The sequence below is a fragment of the Aythya ferina genome, assembly GCF_964211825.1.
Source record: "Aythya ferina genome assembly, chromosome: 21".
Taxonomy (NCBI): domain Eukaryota; kingdom Metazoa; phylum Chordata; class Aves; order Anseriformes; family Anatidae; genus Aythya; species Aythya ferina.
The window spans coordinates 8,267,210-8,282,687 of record NC_140319.1 but is presented as its reverse complement, the minus strand read 5'-3'; the positions used below and the strand labels follow the sequence as shown (position 1 = coordinate 8,282,687).

General features: G+C 50.2%; 1 protein-coding gene across 2 annotated transcripts in view; it reads left to right on the top strand.

Annotated features, from left to right (window-relative positions):
• The window catches only part of SKI (SKI proto-oncogene), a 134,807-nt gene that overhangs the window by 22,137 nt on the left and 97,192 nt on the right, over positions 1-15,478 (top strand). The window contains exons 6-7 of one of the 2 annotated variants that reach the window (XM_084494723.1): positions 2,333-2,427; positions 6,695-7,616. In XM_084494723.1, coding sequence (XP_084350849.1) covers positions 6,705-7,616 — 912 coding nt within the window. In that variant the 5' untranslated portion in view covers positions 2,333-2,427; positions 6,695-6,704. Of the gene's footprint in view, positions 1-2,332; positions 2,428-6,198; positions 6,576-6,694; positions 7,617-15,478 lie in introns of those variants that run through there. The other variant, XM_084494722.1, reaches the window with a different exon arrangement.

The following is a 15,478-nucleotide window of genomic DNA, read 5'->3' as shown; positions in this document are numbered from 1 at the left end:
ATTTCATTTAGGAATAGTTCTAGGAATATAAATTGAATTTTGTTAGGAAAAAAAACACTTATTAGATGAAAGCAGTCGATTTGAATGTGATAAAAGATTTGGGTTCTGATAAAGGTCTGTAGGGTGACCTTAAGCCAGTTGGATACCATCTCTGTACCTCAGTGCCACATCTGTAAAATGACTGTATGAATGTTTCTTTTCCAATATGTGCTTGTAAGGAAAATCTCATTATGCTAATGAGGTGTGCATATCCTTTAATCACAGGTTCATTCAGAAAGCCCATAAATAAAACAAATACGAGATGAACCCTTGAGAACTTGGGAAAGAGGTGTAGAAATTCCAGATTTTAGGACAGCGTGTTCTGAATCACTGAAGTGATGATGCAAGCACTTATGCCCATAGAGTGTCTAGTGCTGTGTGATATTTATAGGAGACATAGGCCTTTAAAATAAATCGCAGGTTCATATGTCAGACCAGCAGATAGAAGATCGCTTTTCAGCAGACAGTAGATAACATAACTTTCAAGCAGACCGTGGGGCTCGTTCCCATGATGGTTTTGGATCTTAAACTGTTGTAAGGTATGTACCAAAGCCCCTGAGAAGAGATGCTAAAACCAGCAGCCTTCATGAAAGCCCTACTTGCAGATAATAAGGTGTTACAGGGCCTTTCTAGGAAAGGTGCACTTAGTGATACCAATGTTATTTTCAGAATGCGGATACTGTGACGATGAGAAATTATCTTAAAGATGGAAGAGATTAGAGAAAAAGATACGCGAATGCCCCAAAGTCTGTGACAGGCTACTGGGGAAGGAAACGTTTGGCCTTAAAGTTGCATGTGGGCTTCAGGTGAAATGGAAATGAAGCAGTATTAATTGTGCTGTGGTGCAAGTTGATACATGCTAGTTGTAGAGCCCAGCTCTGTTGCCCTTTTACTCACCACAGCAGCTGCAGCAGATCAGATCGGTATTCCCACAGCTTCTCTGCATGATCGAGTGTGTGTGGGAGGGCAGGAGAGGGGTGTTAACCCAGTTTGTTTTGGTGAAGCTCAAAGCTGAGGCTTTGCTAAACAGCAGCTCCTGTAGTGCAAGGTTGGCACACTCATTTCCTTTGATACTGATTGCTTTGGGATAGACTAAATGAGATACTTTGCCCAAGTCTTAGATTTAACTTTGTCTGAAATGTGTTGATTTTTCTTTCCCAGAGTGGTGCTAGTGACTGTTTGGTGATATCCTGCCTGAGAACTGTACTGGGGAGAAATACTGAGGGTGAATACTAACAGCTCCATTACCTTTTCACAGGAATAAGGTTCTGTCTTGCTATCCTTCTCCTTTCCTCTGCTGGCTCTATGCTATGCCTTGTTTGCCTGTTCCTGGGCATGCTGAGCAGCTAAAGATCTGTGTTAATAGAAATGACAAAGCCTCTGGGTGATCTACCAGGGCTATCTTGTGAGCTCCTGTGGAAATCCCAAGAATTCCAGTTTGTGTGTCCCTCTGACTGTTTCCAGTAAATTATTCCTTTTATTGGCAGTAGAAAGCATGACTCTTTTAAAATGAGGTGTTTGGCAGCATCCACTGGGGCATGTAGGTACAGTGTGTGGGTAGGAGGGGCAGCCCTGGGCAACATACCAGGCAACTTGGCGCGAAAAAAATCTGAGAGATGGAGAGCTCTTTCATGTGTTTTTAACAACACCTTACCTCTCCTGTATTTCCTAGGATGTCTGATGGTTTCTTGCCATGTAAATGGGAATTACAGGTTGTGAGCAAGTCTTATTTTAACCAGGTCATCCATTCATTACGTGTATTAGCCATGGATGTATGCCCTTCAGTCAAACTTCATGAAGACTCAAGCCAGTTCTTAGGTTCAGTGGAGTCAGACAGCTTTTGTTCTGAATAGCCTTCTGAATCATGTTAGCGTGCTAGCTGCTCTCCTGGCCAGCACGAGGGACTTCTGAAGAAAAAAAGAACAAACAAACCGTCAGTTGTCTTAACATGAGCTAAAAGGCTGAATCTTACACTAGATAATTTGTCCTCTGAGGATGCGAACTAGAGAGGAATATGAGCCATATGTGGGTTAGGAGGTTCTGTGCTTTGCAAAGATGTAAAAGATACAGAAGGAGACAGGACGGAGAGCTGAGCTGGGACTGAGAATTGTGAATGGAGTTAGGACAATAACAAAAATGTCTTCTGAATCCATGGGATTCTCTGCTTAGTGGTGTCAGAACCTGCTATGAGCACAATGAAACATCATCAGTTAGCTGAACTAAGACCATAAAGTACAGCATGACTAGCTGCCACCACTGAAAAGATCAGATATTAAACCAACCTGTTTTGCAGAGAGAGGAGAAGCAAGACCCAGGAGTGGGGCAGTATTCTGGAGAGAGGCTGCTTTATTGTCTATGCCCAGGTCGCAGATACTAAAAGGGAGGAAGGTAAGAGCTCTTCTGTTTTCTGTACACCTACTTCAGAGTATGTTTCTACCATTCCCAAATTCTGCCACTGTGTTTTTTTTTTCTTCACTTTATTCCTTGATCTTGAGTTTCTCTCAAACTGTACAAGACTGTATGTGGCATAGTCAAGCTGGTCCTGCCTTCCAGGACTGAGGAGGTCAGTCTTGCAGCTCCCTAGCCTTTGTGGTTCAAAATCTATAACCTCAGAGATCTGCTTCCAACGTGGATATTTTCACTGACACCACAGAGCAAGGCTGGAATGGGAATAACCTGTGACAGAGGAGGTCTGCTTTTCTGTCCTCCTTTCATTTGCACCCAACTAGATTTTCGAGCTGCTGAGCAACTAAAGTAGAGATGCTTTATGATTGCAGCCTTCCAATATGCATTGGATTATCCTTTTAAAAATGGTTGCCTTCAAAATTTGGCTTAAAGATACGAATAGCAGAGCCTAGATGGCTTTGTTACTATCCCATAGCACTTCTACATATCACATATCTCAAGCTGCATCTTTTTTTTTGATAAAAAAAAAAAATCTAATAGTTGCTTTTTCCAATAACTTTAAAAAAGAATATTTTTGTTGATGTGGGTTCATTTTTGACATCTTCAGTGAATATTTTGTTTCATCTTGAATATCACTGATTTATGAAATTTCTTTTATCTTGTGACTTTCTAGATGTTTTTACGTTCACTTATTTCAGTGCAATTCTAAGAGAAATATGCTTAAAAAGTGGTTTATTTTTAAAAAGAAATGTTTAAACATTTTTTACAGCCAAAAAGGTAAGAAGTCGATACACATAAATAATTTTTTTGTGAGCTGAATTTGTATGTTGATTTAAAAAAAAAAAAAAAAAAAAAAGAAATACTCGGTTGAAAAAGACTGCCCAACTCTCAGATCAGTCCTTTTCAGTGGAGAGTATGAACCCTTATTCTGTAGGTTCTGGATAGTTTGGCACTCCCAAGTTTCACTGTAAGGGAAGTATCAGGGAAAACACTGACCTTTCGCAGAAGATCTCTAAAGGAGGAGAGGGAAGGAAATATCCTAGCCATGCAGAAATGGTTCTACTTCAGTACCTGAGTGTCACAACTAGGAATTAATATATACAAGGCAGACATGGAGAAATTAGATGCTCGCTGCCGTAAGGAATTTACCATCTAATGGAAGCTACGGTAGGAATTTGGATGGGTCACATCTGCACTGTGCTTTCTTTTTTCACTTATTTTCCTTCTTTGCTATCGGCTCTTCCCAAACGTTTTGTCAAATAGCTTCAATACGCGGCACAGTCCCTGAGTCCCCAGGGCTTCCTGGCCAAGCAGGCATCTGAAACCAGAGGGGGACTGCAGTGAATTTGTTTAGAATATACTTTTCATAAGTGTATGGAAAAATATACATAAACATGCTACCTTCTGCTTGGGGAACACGTAAAGGGTGGGACTAGATACTTGCGAGAGGCACCGAGATCCGCAAAATGAAGGCGATGTGGAGGTGTGGGGGGAAATGAATCGCCTGTTAAATATGGAAAATGGAGTCTGCTTTTTGTTCTGGGCCTTTGGAATCTGTGGGTGGATTGGAACTGGCAGGCAGGGAGCAAACACCCACCCACCACAGGGCTGTGTGGTTCAGAAGTTTACAAGAGTGTTTGTGTTCCAGGAGCTATTGGCCTTGAAGCCAATGGAGAGGGGGAGGAGAAAAGGGAGAGAGTGAGAAAAACACTGTGGTGTTGGGGCCCTTCCTCCGAGATATTTTTTCCCTTCTTGTTTCTCCAGCTAGAGGGCTTTGGAACGGGAGCAAGACAAACAGTTACTGGGGGAAAGATTAATAGGATTTTAAGATGCACGGCGCTCACAATCCGTCATCAGGGGAGGCAGAGCCTCCAGAAACCACCGCCACCTTAATCCCCAGCGACAGTGCTCCTCGCTCCCCCTTCTCCTGCCTTTCTGCTGCCTAGTCCCACAAAGTCTGTGGGATAGAGACAAACGCAGGCTCTGCTGTATCGTTACTGCCCGAGCTGAAGACTGGTTTCTGTCACGCCGTGAGTTTAGGTTCAGAAGCTGCCCCTCTAATTGGTTGCCATCTGAGCACTGCAGATACAGAAACTGAGGCACGCAGGAACTGAACAACTTGCCCAAGGCAACAGGAAGTCTGTGGGAGATCTGGGAATAGACCCCAGATGTCCTGAGTTCTCTGCCTTAACCACAAGACCATCCTTCCTGTCGTTTTGGTAGTCCCCTCTGCTGCAGGAATTCCATTTCTGAATTGCACCCATGAGCGGTCTATTGCACGACCCAGTGATTTACTGGCATAAGAAGCAGTCGGAAGGGAAAAAAATACCTCTCTTAAACTGACCTGCAGTTATCACTGTCCTTTCTTTACAAAAGGCAAAGGAGAAGGAGTTGGAGGGGAAAAACAAAACAAAACACAACACACAACCAAAACTCCAGCAGCCAGAAGTAAGAGGCTTTCCCATTACCGAGCAGACTTCCTGCAAATGTTAATTTTGCTCTAACAAAATCAGGGGCTCCATGCATGACGGCCGAGTCTACCTGGGCATTTGTATTTCAGCGAGTTAAAAAAAAAAAAAAAAAAAAAAGACAAACAATTAAATCCATCTAGGGAATTATTCTGCTGCTATCTGATGATGGTCAGCGTGTGCCTTACCCCTAATGGACTGAGGGGTGTCTGCTGCTTGACAGAGCTGGGGCTTTTTTAAGGTGAGGCTGGATGGTGGGAAGGGTTTCTTCATAATAAAGCACACCGCTTGGTTGATGAGCGATGGAATGGGTGGAATGTCGTGGATGTGCTCCATATTATTCCAGGTGATAGGCAGAGTTGTAGAGGATGTTACTGGCAGGGGTTTTTAACCAGGAGCTCTTTGGTACCCTGGGAGAGATGCTCCTGGCCCTGCTCTGGTCGCCCTGCAGCAGCAGGGACCGCCTGGCCTGCAGCGTTAGGTGTGTGCAGTTTGGCTGTGGGGCTTCTCAAACTTTTCTCTGTAACCCCACGGGCCGCACGCTGTGAGCACAGCCCGGGGCTGCTCTGAGAGTCAGGCCGGGAGGCCACAAGCCATGGCTCAACCCCGCCTGGCTCCCCTTCTCTGGCCGGGACGTGGGGCGCGCCGCCTCTTCCCCTCACCAGAAGGGGTCTCCAGCAACCAGGACCACCAGCAACCCCGAGCGGACCCCCAAACCCCGTGGTTTTTCGGGGGGGCAGCAGGAGGGGCTGGGGCCAGGCCCCGGCGCCCCGCCAGGGGGCGCCGCTCCCCGCTCCTTTCCCCGCCGGGGCCCCCCCCGGCCCCGCAGCGCCCCCGGTGCCGCCCGGAGGGGGAGGGGGAACCCGTCTGAGGGGGGCGAGAAGCCGTCCCCGGTGCTCCCCCCCCGCGGCTCCGTGCCCCGTGCAGCCGCCGGGGCTGTGTGGGGGGGCGGCGTTCCCGGCAGAGCGCGGGGAGCTGGGCGCATTCCTGGCCGGGCTCGGCGGCGGAGGCAGCGGGGGGAGGAGGAGGAGGAGGAGGAGGAGAGGAGGAGGAGGAGGAGGAGGAGGAGGAGGAGGAGGCTGGGCCAGCCGCATGAGCTCAGCTCGCAGGCACTCGCAGTCCGCGCCGTGCCGGAGGAGGAGGAGGAGGAGGAGGAGCGGCGGGGATGTGCCGGGCAGGCCGGCAGCCCTGAGGGGCCAGGCGCCCTCCTGCCCACCCAGCCGCCGCGCACTCGGGGCCGCCCCGCTTCCCTGAATCCCGCCGCCCCCCCCCCCCCCCCCCCCGGCTGGACCCAGCTTCCCTCCTCTTTGCTGCTGCTTTTTTTTTTTTTTTTTTTTTTAATTCTCCTTTCCTCCCCCGCTCCTTTCCTTCCTTCCTCCGGGCGGCTATGGACAGGCGGGGGAGCGCCGCAGAGCAGCAGCCGCCAGCGCGCATCTGAGCGCGGCCCCGAGCCGGGGAGGGGGCCGGGGGGGCGCCGGGGGCCGCTCGGATGCAGGCCGGGCCGGGCCGGGTCGCCCTGCTCCGGCCCGCCAGCGCCGCAGCCTCGGGGGGGCCGAGATCGTGACGAACCCGGCGGGGAAAGAGAGAGAAGAAAAGAGGCACGAGTCCGCCGAGGAGCGACAGTGGATTGCTAAAGCCGCGTGGGAAGGAGAAAAGGCGAGGGTGGGTTGGTTTGTTTTGTTTAAAAAAAAATTATTTGGGAGGGGGGGGGAAATCCCTCGAGTGGATTTGTACCGGCGTGGAAGATAACCAGGGATTTTTGTTGTTTGTTTTGGGAATAGAAACTAAAAAATGGAGACTGTAAGTAGAAGCAGCTTCCAGCCTCATCCAGGACTGCAGAAGACCTTGGAACAGTTTCATCTGAGCTCTATGAGCTCCCTGGGTGGCCCTGCTGCTTTCTCAGCACGATGGGCACAGGAGATGTACAAGAAAGACAATGGCAAAGACCCAGCGGAACCCGTGCTGCATCTGCCTCCCATCCAGCCGCCTCCGGTGATGCCTGGTCCCTTCTTCATGCCCTCGGACAGGTCCACGGAGAGGTGCGAGACCATCCTGGAAGGGGAAACCATCTCCTGCTTCGTGGTGGGTGGAGAAAAGCGGCTTTGCTTGCCCCAGATCCTGAACTCGGTGCTCAGGGACTTCTCCCTGCAGCAGATCAATTCGGTGTGTGACGAGCTGCATATTTACTGCTCCAGGTGCACTGCTGACCAGCTGGAGATCCTCAAAGTCATGGGCATCCTGCCCTTCTCCGCTCCCTCCTGCGGGCTCATCACTAAAACTGATGCCGAGAGGCTTTGTAACGCCTTGCTTTATGGTGGCACCTATCCTCCCCACTGCAAGAAGGAATTCTCTAGCACGATCGAGCTGGAGCTTACGGAGAAGAGCTTCAAGGTGTATCATGAGTGCTTTGGGAAGTGTAAGGGACTCCTGGTACCAGAGCTTTACAGTAACCCCAGCGCAGCCTGCATCCAGTGCTTGGACTGCAGGCTGATGTACCCCCCTCACAAATTCGTGGTCCACTCGCACAAATCCCTGGAAAACAGGACTTGCCACTGGGGCTTTGACTCTGCAAACTGGAGGTCCTACATCCTCCTCAGCCAGGATTACACTGGGAAAGAGGAGAAGGCTAGGCTGGGCCAGCTCTTAGACGAAATGAAAGAAAAATTTGACTATAACAACAAATACAAGAGGAAAGCCCCCAGGGTAAGTCACGCCTTTAATTCTTGTTTTAAATAGGGGCAGGGGGGGAGAGAAAGAGAAAAGCAATCTTCTGTAATGTCGCTGACGTCGATGGGTGATGTGTTACCACTGGCTTTCCTTGTAGGGTCGGGGAGCGGTCTCATCGCCTTCCTCGATCTCGCCACGTGTGCTGGGGGGCCCCTGCCCTGCGCCTCTGGCAGGGGCTGCAGGGTGATGTGTGTTTTTTTGGGGGGGTTTGGATGTGGAGCCTGATCCCTGCAACCCCTTGCTCAAGCAGGAAGCGTGTGATTTCAGCTCGGAGGAGCTTCGGTAGGGGTCAGGACAAGGAAGGAGCCGGAGAAAAATCCCGCTGGGTCCTCCAGCCCCAACGGCGAGCTGTCTGCTGCGTGCCTCCAGGGAGGGAGGCAGGGGCTGGGCTGCCTGAATGCTGCTGCTGGAACACAAACGGGGCTGCTGCGAGAGATACTGGCCGTCACACAGGCTGCTGGTGTGCGATGCAGCGCAGGACGGGGATGGAGAAGCATGTGCTTTTAGGGGAGCCCAGGGAGCCCCAGCTCCCATCAGCCGGGCTTTTTTTGCAGGTTGGGTTGTGGCAGGCTGGGTAAGCGGAGCTGCGCAGGGCCAGCTGCAGCACCTGAGGGCACACCGTGCCGGCCCCAGGCCAGCCAGCCCCTGCGGATCGGCTTTTTTAGGCGGCCTTTGTTTGCCTTTCGCTCCGAGCTGGATCCCAGAGGTGGGGGGCCAGGATCCTGTGGCTCTGGGGCTGCATCCCGGCTCCAACATCGCAGGCTGCAGGAGTTGTCCTCGGCGTGTGTCAGGAGTGGAAGGGCAGTGACACAACCCCTAACACAAGAAGCAGTGTTTAGAGCCCACGGAGAACGCTCGGTGAAATCCCTCAATTAACTTCATGAATATAATGTTAAACGTGCACACCCGCTTGGGCTCCGACACAGCTTGGAGTTGAAAACCAAACACACAGGAGGCTTGTCAGGCACCCAGGGCAGCAGCTTGGGCCCCCCAAAAAGGACCAGCCCCCCCAGCTGCATGCAGGTGCTCCCCAGGCCTGTCTCTTAGCCCCATTTCAGCCTTTTTCCCTCCTCCTCCCTCCCAGGTGGCAGCAGCCAGAGGCTGTGCGGAGCCCCCTTCTCCCCGTGGCTGGAGGTAGATGTGTTTTTATGGCCTGGCTGCTTGCTGGCAGTCGTGCTAAAAGGGCTGGCAGGGCAGCTGCCTGCAGGTGTCTGCGAGGGGAGGAGAGGGCTCAGGACCTGGAGACGTTTCCCAGGTTGGGAAATGAATTTTCTAGGGCATGCTTTGTTTGGGGGGCAAAATAAAACGATCTCTGCTTTTTTATTTTCCTTCCGGTAGGGTCGCATGGCCCTGGCTTGGTCATTTCCCCAGTTTGATTAAAATGGATGTTGTTAGAGGGCTGAGTGCCTTTCCTGGCAAGGCTTCCGTGGCACTGCTCAGTTGTGTGATCTGATCTGTGCCCCAGGTGAGGGTGCAGGTGGAGAAGAGGAAAAGACTGCCAAGTTTGGGCACTGCCTTGCTCTTGGTGACCTTTTAACAGGTCCTAGCTCAGAGCATGTCAAGCGCTCCTAACCCACCCACCACAATGTGCACGCAGCCCCTTGGAGGGTGGCCTCAAGGCACCTCACAGTGGACACCAAAAATGACATAAGAAAATCACAACCGTACATTTTTCCAAAAAAAAAAATGCAAAAGTTTGTCATAATAAAACATTAAAAGTCTCTGGATAGTTTCATTTGGGAGGAGTTTGATGGGGAAGATCCGGCTGGTACGTGCTCAGGGGTCAGGGCACAAATCCCGCATCCGTGCAGAATGGGCTCCCAGTTGCCAGGCTGCGGGGTTGTCCCCGCAGCTCTTATTCACATGGCGCAGTCTTGAAGAAACCCTGACGTCGCTGCTGGGGCTTTGGATGCTTATCCTGCCTTTTTCTGTGGTCTTTGTCCATTGGCCTTAGCCAGCGGATATCATATGCTAAGGTCATTTGTGCTGGAGCCGTGTGCGCAGATAATTACGGCAAGATTTAATCTGGCTCACAGGCTGGCAGACTGTGGCCATGGGCAAGGAACAGCGGGGTGCCGTTTAGATTCCTCGTAAGGAAACGCAAGGATGATCCTGTGTCTGGTTGTTACGTTAGTCACCGCCGGCCTGTGGGGGGTTCGTGTGTCTGCTGGGCCCCGTGTCTGTCTGTCTGTCTCGGGGGATGAAAGTGTGAAGTGTGTGCCTTTGTGGTGGGCTTCCTCTCTGATGTAGATCTCTGCCTTGCTTTGTTCTGCTCCATACAGAGGTGGTGGTGTGGTGTGTGCCGTAATCTGCTGTGTCAGATGTTCTGTCTTCTACTTGCAAGAGTTTTTTTTGTTTTTTTTTTTTTTTTATCAGCTTCCTGATTATTTGTGTGTTTGTGTACACATCGGCTCGGGGCTCTGCTGGGATGCTGGTAGCTTGGGATGGATGGGACTGCTGGGCTGTAGAAGAAGCAGCAAGGTTTCTGACCTTTCCGTGCGTCTTTGTGAGGGTTGTGTGGGGAGGTCTGGAGGCTTCTGCCAGCACAGTTCTGCCTTTTAAGGCTCTGACTTCTAAATGGAGGAGCTGGGCTGGCACGAGCCCCCGCTGCAGATTGGACATACTGGCAAAACTGCCTTTTCCTCCTCCCTCCTGTTGGGTTGGTCCGAAAGCGGTGCTGCAAGGCAAAGCTTTGCCTAGATACTGAAGTCTCACCGTGTGCTCCTGTGCAGCATCTGCCGTGCCTATCTGTCCATCGCTGTACTCAGCCAGATAGGTTGGCTCAGCAGGGTTGCTTGAACGAGATGTGTGTTGCCCGGTCTTGCCACTGGCAGAAGCAGCTTCCATCTGCCTCTGGAGCTCTGAAGTCAGCAAAGGGTCCTCACCAAAAGCTGGCATGGGTCCTAACAGCTGGAGCCCCACCACAGCAGGAACCAGAGGTGTCTCAGCCCCATTCCTTACCCCCCTTCAACATTTTGATTTTTGTATCCTCCTCGTTAATCCTTGGATGAGCGGAAGATCCTTTCTTTTCCTGAGCCATTTTATAACCTCTCCATCATCCTTTGTATCCTTTGCTGGGTTTTCCACCTTCTCACGAGCTCACACAGGTTTTTTTCTGCTGTGATTTCTGTCCGGTCTCAGAGTACCAGCACTGCTGTTACATGAGGGGGAGGCCCGTTTCCCTACCTGTCTTGCATTTGATCCATGGTTACCAGCATGGAGCCCAACCGATGTTATTCTGGGCTATTTCCAGAGATTCAAAATGTGAAGAACCTGACAGCATTTCAAAACGGGGTCCTAGGAATCCACCATCAGTGCCAAAGCCTTTTTCTTGAGCTCAGCAGCTGGTGCACGTTGTGTCCTCTTGCTGGTGTAGTTGCGGCCTTGGTTTGTCTTTGAGATCTTCTCTCCACCCCACATGGAGCAGCACCGTGCTCTGTACACAGGCATGTCTCTGATGGAGCTAGTTCAAACAAACACGCCCCGAGGCTTTCTGTTTGCTGTTTCCAGGAGAGGAGGGTGGCTTCGCCTCTGCCTCTTTTCAACTTTTTTTTCTTTTTAACGTTGAACTGAGCAGAGTTTGGTGCTTCCACGTTTCCTAGCTGTGTGCCAGACATCTGTATGTTCAGTAAAACTGTCTGATCGGGCAGCGAGGGGGGATGAGAACTCTCCTTGCACGCGTGCGAGCACCCCCAATGCCAGCGGGGCCGTGTTCCCATAGCTCGGGGCCCAGCAGCACTCGGGTGAAGCAGCTGGGAGCTGGAAGCAGCCTTCTGGGTACTGACACACAAATGAGCACTTCATTTCTCAATGCCTCCCAAGCCCGGGCTGCCACAACACACGGCTTTCTCAGCTGGAGAGAGGTTTAGCCAGGTCAAGTGTGCGGCCAACTCGAAGAACAGACGCTGCCGAAAGTGGAAGAGCGTGGGGCTGCCGAGCACTGGGGTGGCTTGGGCCTTTCAGGTGCCGTGCAGTGGTGGCTGCGCTGTGTTTTGTGGCCACGTGAAACGTGATGGAGCTACGATGCGGATCTTTCTGTTCCCGTATCCCCAAGTCCTGCCTCCTGGCAGTAGCGAGTTTCTTGATCTGTTAATGGGGTATAGCAGGGAGATTCTCATTTTTGATTTCACAGGCATTGGTGTTCAGGCTGCTGGATGGATTTATTCTTCTCTGTACCAACTGGCTTGATGAATGCTCTTGAAAAACTTTGAGAGCTATGGGTTCAGGTGTTTCCCCATGGAGCACAGAAGTCATTTGCTCTCTTGCTTGCTGCTTAAGAATTCATTAGAAAATACCCAGTAAAAATGTTGAAGTCCCTAAAACACAAGTGTTGAAGCCTTGAAGGAGTACCCTAAGTTCACAAACACTTCACACCTTAGGAATAGGACCTAAAAAACCATGCCAAGCTTAAGTGAAATCCTGTGTACCTGAGGAGATGTCAGTGTTTAAGCAGACATCAGCATTTTTTTGCCAGGAGTGCAAACAGTTTTACAGATGTTGTAGGTCGAGAACAAAGAAGCAGGTACGTGCATGTGTGCGAGACACAGAGTATGCTGCAAATAATGAGCTAATGATGTTGAGTCACCTGTGGCTCTCTGTTACCCCAGAATTGTTCTGTACTTCCTGAACTCAGCCCTTGTGAGTTAGGGAGGGAATTACACAAAATCTATACTTCAGACAATCACAGCCCAAAATATTAAAATATATGCCACTGCCTTCGTTGTCTGGGCAGTCTCCCTTGCCTCTCCATCTCAGTGGTTTGGGGCTCGGCCGTGTGTTCTGCCCCAAAGAGCAGCGCGCTTTGAAGGTGGTGTGAACACAGTGTGTCCGTCGGGGAGCCTGCAGCACCTGGCCTGGCCACTGGCAGCCGGGCATGGTTATTGGGCTGCCTGGCGAGGGTGTGTTTTCCTTTGCTGGGATGAGTGTTCACGTCGGCGTTGTAAAAGCATCTGGCGGTGTCTGCGTGAGGTTGCTCAGAGCATGTCTAGACAACGCAGCGGTGAAACTCCTGGCAGCCGCCAGTACCTTATCTGCACCTCGCTAGCAGCGCTGCGGCTGCATCGAGGGGGCTGAGCCGAGCACGATTTGGGGACTCGACAAGGTCCATTGTCCATTCTTACTGAAAATCCGTGTCGTTTTTGCCTCCTAGCGAGGATATTGTGCTGAAGTTCAGGGTTTCGGTGGCACCGAGTACAGCAAGGAGTGGGCTGGCTCCCTGCTGCTGGTGATAACGAAGGACTGGAACTCACACTGCTGGCTTAGCCGGCCCAACTGCTTTGCCACTGCACCGAGTTGCATCTCCATGCAAAGTATCAGACACAAAAAACCTCATTACACTCTTGTGTTTTTTTTAAAGGCAGACTGAGTTCCCGAACTTCATGCTGTAATTCTTATTTAGAGGGAGCTCTCATGGAAGAGTTGCACTAAATCTGACGGGGTTCTTGGAAAGAAATTAAAGCATGGACAGAAGGAACTCCAGCTGGGCTGTAGGAAATCTATCAGTAGAGTACTGTCAGTTGCTAAGCTAACCTGTTTCATTTGAGTGGCCATAGAACACTTAAATCAAATTGATTTTCATGTAAAGGAAGCATTACTTTAATGCGTAGTAATATAACATGCCTTTATTTTAAACTTACCAATTATAATGTTAATAATACATTTTATTAGAGAATTGCTAATTTGCATCTGTTTTCTGCATTTTGGAAGTACAGATTAATAAGCGTGTATCTCCATTTTTACTTTTAGTGCTGTTCCACTCAGTTTCTGCTATAGTTAGTGTGTGTCACTCTGGGGGTGGACAGAATTCATGGCATTATTATCTTCGTGCCCACCTTGGGTAGGCAGGTATGTCTTGTATGGTTCTTGTCTTCATTGCCACTGCAGATTCAGCCTCAGACTGTTACCAAAATCACCTGTTGAGATATTTTCTGGAGCATCCGAGGTTAATTTGAAAGTTTGGGACTTGGGGCTCGTTCAGCAGTTCTCACTCAGGCAATCAGCAGGCGCACTAATTGGAACCAGTTTGCCCACAAACCACAGCAGACTTGTCTCTGTATCAGACTTCCTCCCGTGCGTGCTGGCGGTGCTTGCAGCCGTGGGGAAGAGGGGCAGATCCTGAACCGACATGCGCCAGGGTTAACACGGAGTGGCTGCAGTGAGCTTGTGGCCGTGCCCCCACCTTTACAGGACTGTGCCAAAGCCGGGAGTGGGCCTGTTTTGGCACTGCAGTGTTTTTGTTTTGCTCAATAACTAGGTTTTGGTCCCGTAGGTGTTTGGGGGTGCTGTGACCTGGGCAGGTCTTACTGAGCAGGGCATTGGCTCCTGCAGCTGGAGCTGCCTCTGGACAGGGAGGCCTTTGCCTGCTGGTTGCTCCATGCACCATTGGGGTTTCAGGTTGCTGTAGGTACCTAATGGTGATTTTGTTCTTTTATGTAGGATTTGTCAATCTCTATGTTTCAGCATTTTAGCTTATTTTTTTCTCCTGATGGGGAAATCTCTGCAGCTGGGACCAGGGCCAGCCTTGCTTTTCCCCAGTGCAAGCTGAAGGGCCATAAACTTAGCCTCAGAATTGCATCAGGTGCAGCTCTTTGAACATGCCTCGTGTGCCCGCGTTGGGCAAACCTGCTGGCAGGCAGCTGCTGGCCGCTGTGTGCCCGGCTCATTGTGCTGCTCTGACCTTTGCTTGGATGAGGTAACGAAAACAGATACAAATTGAAGCCCTGATCCTGCCAGCGTTTCATGGCCAGGGCTCTGGGAGAAGCCAATGGGAATTCCCCCGTGTGGGTCTCTTATCGCTGCCTCCATCTCTGGCTTGGTCGCTGTCACTTTTGTTTGGGTTTCTCCAGGCTGGGTGTGTATTAAAACAACCTGCTAAGCAACATAATGGCATTTTCTGTTAAATGCAGGTGTCCTGCCACCCTTACTTATATTAAGTAGTCTTTGAGTTGCTTAAGCAGTTATACTTAAAGTCAGGAGAGACGTCCACGAGGCCAGAGGTTGTGCAGAAACTGCAGCCTCGCTCTGCATGCTGGAGATAAGCAGCAAAGGAGCGAATCGATAGCCCGGGTTCTGGCTTTGTTGTTCATTGATTGATGTACAGTTACCTTTGCACATGCTTTGTAGAAAATGTGACATTTATTTATGTTTTAATTGAAACCCTTTCTGTTTTGGTGCGACCATCATTTGGACTGGAAGCACGAGAACTGCTGAGGTTTTACAGAGCAGCAGCGCCACAAAACAAAATCCTCAGGTGGAGCAAAGCACTTGGCTTAGTTCTCCTGGGGAAGATTTCAGGGATATGTGCAGAAGACCTGCACCCCTGAGCTTTGTTCCTCGCCCTCTGTTCCGTCAATGGTATCATTTTATAGAATAAGGTCATTGACTTGGATTGCTCATTGGTTTCTCAACCCTTTTCACCAGCCAGTTTGTGTAATGTCTGTCTGAAATGTTGAGTAAGGGCATTGAAAGAGCAGACAGGATATCAAGTGTTAGGAAGTCTGGGTTAAGTATAACAGACAGTGCTGGCTGCTGGAAGGGGAGCAGCCCCTTGAGCTCGGTTACAGATCGGTCTCTGTGGAAACAGCAGGCTCGGGGCTCTGCGTCGCTCTCCCAGCGCTTCCCCCCTACACCTATATAATTAATTGTGTGTGGGTGCACCTCTTTTCTAGAGATGTCTTCCTTGTTTCTTTGTGGCACTGAATTGTCTGTAATGTCTCTTTCTAAGGATTACATAAGTTTAAGATGATTTCTCCACTGGGAGAATTATGCAAGTTTAAACTGAAATGTATTTAGAGAGCTTTTATGGATGTGTTTTCTGACTTGCAATGCAGAGGGTGATT